General features: G+C 54.7%; 2 protein-coding genes across 2 annotated transcripts in view; one reads left to right on the top strand and one right to left on the bottom strand.

The window, feature by feature from the left end:
• Positions 1–442, top strand: part of RPL11 (ribosomal protein L11) — a 2,935-nt gene extending 2,493 nt beyond the window's left edge. Inside the window, exon 5 of the mRNA XM_010084625.1 lies at positions 367–442. Within this exon, the coding sequence (XP_010082927.1) occupies positions 367–396 (30 nt within the window). The 3' untranslated portion in view covers positions 397–442. The remainder of the gene's footprint in view (positions 1–366) is intronic.
• A 734-nt stretch (positions 443–1,176) lies between these two features.
• On the bottom strand, positions 1,177–3,722 carry LOC104469890 (kelch-like protein 31). The gene is made up of 2 exons (XM_010084624.1): positions 2,533–3,722; positions 1,177–1,909 (listed from the first exon to the last, which is right to left on the bottom strand). The coding sequence occupies exons 1-2, from the start codon at positions 3,720–3,722 to the stop codon at positions 1,177–1,179; spliced, it is 1,923 nt and encodes a 640-aa protein (XP_010082926.1).
• Positions 3,723–4,575: the final 853 nt, after the last annotated feature.

Here is a 4,575-nt window from a genome sequence, read left to right as displayed (position 1 = left end):
GCTTCTGTCCTCCCTCACGCCTGTGGCATAGTTGCCTTTGGGGACAAATGTTGGGACTGTGAGAGAGACAAGTGTGGTTCTGGTCAGCTCAACATGTGTAAAGGGTGGGACTTCTTGTTTTGCTGGGCTGATGAGCAGAGTTTAACGCTTATCTGAACAAAGCCCTGCTTGGGAGTTAACAGCACAGCAGCAAAGTAGAAAGGCAGTTAGCTGCTCACCTGGGAGGGCTGGTGTTTCATGTCAGTGGTGTCTGGCTGGCCTGCAATGAACATGATGGCTCAGTTTTCACCCCAGTGGTACTGCACCTTTACCTGACAGTGCTTTCTCACTTGGTTCTTTCTTTTTTTTTTCTTTTTCCCCTCACAGTATGATGGCATCATCCTCCCTGGTAAATGAGCAGTTCCTGTTACCAAAAAAGCAAATAAAATTTTCTAACTCCTAACTTCTGTTGTGAATTTTGTGGGAGCTTCATGTGACTGTAATTACTGCAAGCTGGTTTTGATGTGAAGGGCTTCTGTTCCTGCTGGTACTTATTTTCAGGGCACCATTTGTCTCTCAAATCTCCTGGAGGCTCATAGTGTCCTCAGGCACTTCTTTGATTCCCTCTGTGTGAGCTAGGGCACTGAGCGGGAGATCTTGGTGAGTTGCTCCCATAGTTCTCTTCCTTGCTATCAAGATTCACATTATTCCTGGTCTGAAGGTATCCAGTGTCAATGAGCAAATATTAAATGTTTCCCTTGGAAAAATGCTATGTGAGCAACAGGATCTATTATAGACCTGTCACTTTCTTGTACCTAATGCCAATGCTACTCTTGTTTTGAAAGTGTCTCGCAATACTACTCCTACAGTAGAATTTCTCCTGTGTTATTCTAGTTTTGTTTTCTTTTCTGTTTTTTCCAATCCATGCTGCAATACAGTGCTGCAGGCTGAGGAGAAAAGCTGTTCTGTCCTGCTTGCTTCTGTGTCTGCCCCGCTTGAGCAATCCCTGCTTAAGGATGATGCAGGCAGCTAGAAAATGCTCTCTTAGAACCCAAAACTTGCCATAATGGAACAATACTGCTGGAGACTTTGCATTGACTCCAAACATCAGCGTGCCTCCCCATCCAGCTACCCCCACTCCTCAGCTCTGTCTCCTTCCCTAGCTGCTGGCATAAGCCACATGGCACCCAGGGCCCTTTACGTGCTGGCTGCTGCCGAGGCCACGGAGCTGGCCCGGGACCTGGAGCTCAGGGTGCGTGGGAGGGTGATGGTGCAGCACGAGACACCGACAGTGGCCTCAGGGAGGTCCTCGTCCTGGACCCACTCATTGAGGTCAGGATTGTAGCACTGCACACACTTCTGATACTTCTTCCCGCACTCATTCCAGCCACCCACCAGGCACAACCGCCCCTCCAGCAGAGCCACCCCGGCCGTGCTGACCCCTGTGGGCAGGGGTGCCATGTAACTCCACTGCCCTGTCACTGGGCTGTAGCACTCCACAGCCATCACGTCCACCCGCTCGCCCTGGGGACCCAGCTGGCTCCCACCCAGCACGTAGGCTCGGTTGGCCACGGTGTCCGCGCAGTGCCAGCCCCTGGGGGTGCTGAGCCTTGCCTGCTCGCTCCAGGTGTCGGTGCTGGGCTCGTAGCAGCACACGGTGCGGGAATAGGCATGGCTGATGTAGCCGCCGGTGACCAGGAGCTTGCCGTTGATGACAGCGGTGGCGTGGCAGCAGCGGGGGGTCTCCAGGCTCGCCTTGCTGTGCCAGCTGTTGGTGGTGGGGACATAGCACTCGACAGATGCCAACGCGCCCTCAGCGTTGCGCCCTCCCACAGCGTAGAGGAGCCCGCCGCAGGCGTTCAGGCTGAAGTGTGTCCTCCTGTGCTGCATGCTGGCCAGGTGCAGCCAGGTGTTGAAGCGTGGGTCGTACCTGGGGGATGAAGTGATCCTGTGACAGGTTTATGGGGATTTAGGAAACTAACCTTGTCACTGAAATGATGAAGAGAGAAATGGAGGTGGAGAGAAGAAAACCTGAAGGGCAATGGGAATCCTACAGACAGTAAATCTACCTTAAAATTAATCCAGGAGAACCAGAGACTGTGCTGAGGCTGGTACTGGCTGGAGGAACAGCTAGCAGGCAAAAAGGGGAGTTCACCAGAGTAACAAAATGGGTTACTTCTAAATAATGAGGGCTCCCATTTCTCCAGGAGCCTTGCCCTCATCCTGCACTGGTGCTGTGCACTGCTGGAGGATGGGGGCAGCACAGCCCTGGTGCCAAAGTCCCCAGGGGAAGCCCAAGCTGAGGTCACATGGACCAAATCCCTGGAAGTGGTTTCCAGGTCTTGTGTCTCGCAGTCCGGCACTCTGTGCTGGGCCTCGCTGCGTTTGTCCCTCCCTGGCAGTGTCATCCCAGAGGCCTGACCTACCCCTCGGTTACTGATAGCAAAGAGGAACCTCCTCCCTCACCCACAGTGGGTGCTGGGGCACAGGTGGACATAGCACAGCTCTGGACCCCTCCCCAGGCCCTGCGTGGCCAGGTGGAGCCCATCTTACCTGCTCAGGCTGCTGACAGCATGCTTGGCCTGGTTCCTGGCATCGTTTTGGTCTTCACCGCCCGCAATGTAGATGAATCCATCCATCACCACCACACACTGGTTAAAACTTTTTGCTGGCATCTCCGTCAGCTTGTTCCAGTTTCCCTCTGCATCTCTGTAGTTGATTTCCCTGCTAAGAGCCTTCTCGGTCAAAGCTGGACGACCCCCAACTGTGACGAGCACCCTCTGTCCTCCCCGTATCCTGGTTCTCCGGGACTGAAGGCTGTTTTGCTGGTGGGGGAGCAGGTGGTAATTCATCGCATCCACCAGGAGCTTGTGGCACTGCGGGTCTTGCATCATGCGTGGCACAGGCTGCACGTGGTTGACCAAGTCTGGAGCTGAGATGGTGCCGAATCGAATGTTGCTCAGGAGGTCAGCAGCATATCGGACCCGTTTCGGGTCAAACTCCAGCCACTTGACTGCGATCTGGAAGGCTGCAACCTCGCTGGGTATCTGCAGGCCATCATCCATCAGCAACTCGTTGACCTGATCAAAGGGGAGTTTCAGGAACTGGTCGGTCTTGGAGAACTCTAGGAAGTTTTCCCGGATGAATTTTTGCGTGGCGTCTTTCACCTGGTTGAGGCCGTAGGTGGCTGAGATGTTGGCGATGTACACGCAGTTCTCCACAGCCATCTCCCGAATGAGGAAGTCGCTGCACATGCTCAGCAGTGCTGGCACCTGCAGCTGGGTGGCCGCGGCGATGGTGCTGCCGATGGTGTACAGCGAGAGGCTCAGCTTCCCCGTGTAGGCGTAGGTGATGACGGTGGTCAGGCCCAGCGGGGACACGTCGTGGAGCTCCACGCGGTGCAGCTGAGGGTCTCTCTGCAGCAGGCGGTGGAAGTACTCGCTGCAGGAAGCCAGGACAAGTTTATGCACCTCGAAGGACTTTGTTTTGGTGGCAATGGTGAGATCGCAGAGGAACCGCTTCTGGCGCATCTGGTTCATCCCCTCCAGAAGGCTGGCTCCGTGGTCTGGCGCTTCAACCTCCGTGGCCATGCAGTGGAAGCCGTTGGAGCCGCTGTCGTACAAACTGTTCAAGTGATTGAGGTGTTCGACATCTAGCAAAGCATCTTCCACCATCACCGGGGCGGTGGATGCATCCTCTTTATCCACCTTGGGCTTCTTGGGGGTTTTCTTTTTGGGTGCCATCTTGGCAGGATCGGAACAGGACCTGGTAAGAAAGGAGAGGTGAGGACCCTTATAGCAGGGCTACAGGTGTCCTTCTGCTCTTTAAGACATTCAGTTAAGCAAATAAAAATTCCCACTGACTCATATACTCTTTGGGTCAGGCCAAGGGAAGGATGGAAACTGCCTCCCCAGCCCTGCACCCCCCTGAGCTGTGTTAAAGGCATCAAGGGCCACAACTGCAAGTGAAGATCCTCAACTCTCAACCAGCACCAGCACCTTCACTGTCTTAGAAAAGGACTGGGCACTTTGGGTGGTTGCCCCGGGAAACTGGGAGCACCCACTGGCTTCTGGGATGTGGGACCACACTCGGCCCTGCTGTCTGGGGTGACGCAGGCTCCAGGCAGAGCGAGGGGGCGATCGCAGGGTGTGTTTCTCCTGACTCAAGCACACGTCAGATGGGGTGAATCAAGTCTCAGCAGCTCTGACAGAGGTTCCCACCCAGCAGCGAGGTGAGATGAACCCCAGCACTGTAGGGCCGCATAGGAAAGGGTGCTCATTTCCCCCTCAGCCCCTTGGGCACGGCGCAGCACTGCTGGGTAACCCATGGGGCTAGCTGCCCTTTGGGGTGACCAGAGTGCAAGTGAAAGGGGAAAAAATCAGCCACGAGAAAAATCCAGCTTTTGAATGTTCCCAAATTCCAGTTTGCACCTCTAGGCTGAAACTTGTCAGTGACCTCAGCTCCCCTGAGGGAGCTTGGAGCAGCCAATGTATGAGGGAACAAATCTGGCGGCTAGAAATAGCTGTTACTGTGCTGTCTCACATGTCCGGGTACCGTTGATTACGCTTGGCCATAAAGATCAGGTTTCTTGGAACT

This window comes from Pterocles gutturalis, unplaced genomic scaffold (assembly GCF_000699245.1).
Source record: "Pterocles gutturalis isolate BGI_N339 unplaced genomic scaffold, ASM69924v1 scaffold5170, whole genome shotgun sequence".
In the NCBI taxonomy this organism is placed as follows: Eukaryota; Metazoa; Chordata; class Aves; order Pterocliformes; family Pteroclidae; genus Pterocles; species Pterocles gutturalis.
The sequence above is the reverse complement of the archived record's forward strand: the minus strand, read 5'-3'. Positions and strand labels throughout refer to the sequence as shown.

Bases quoted from the DNA above. Each gene is read 5' to 3' on its own strand.
- LOC104469890 (XM_010084624.1), bottom strand. From the start codon at position 3,722: ATGGCACCCAAAAAGAAAACCCCCAAGAAGCCCAAGGTGGATAAAGAG. The intron at 1,910-2,532 runs GTAAGATGGGCT...TTCATCCCCCAG, and splicing joins GCTGTCAGCAGCCTGAGCAG to GTACGACCCACGCTTCAACA.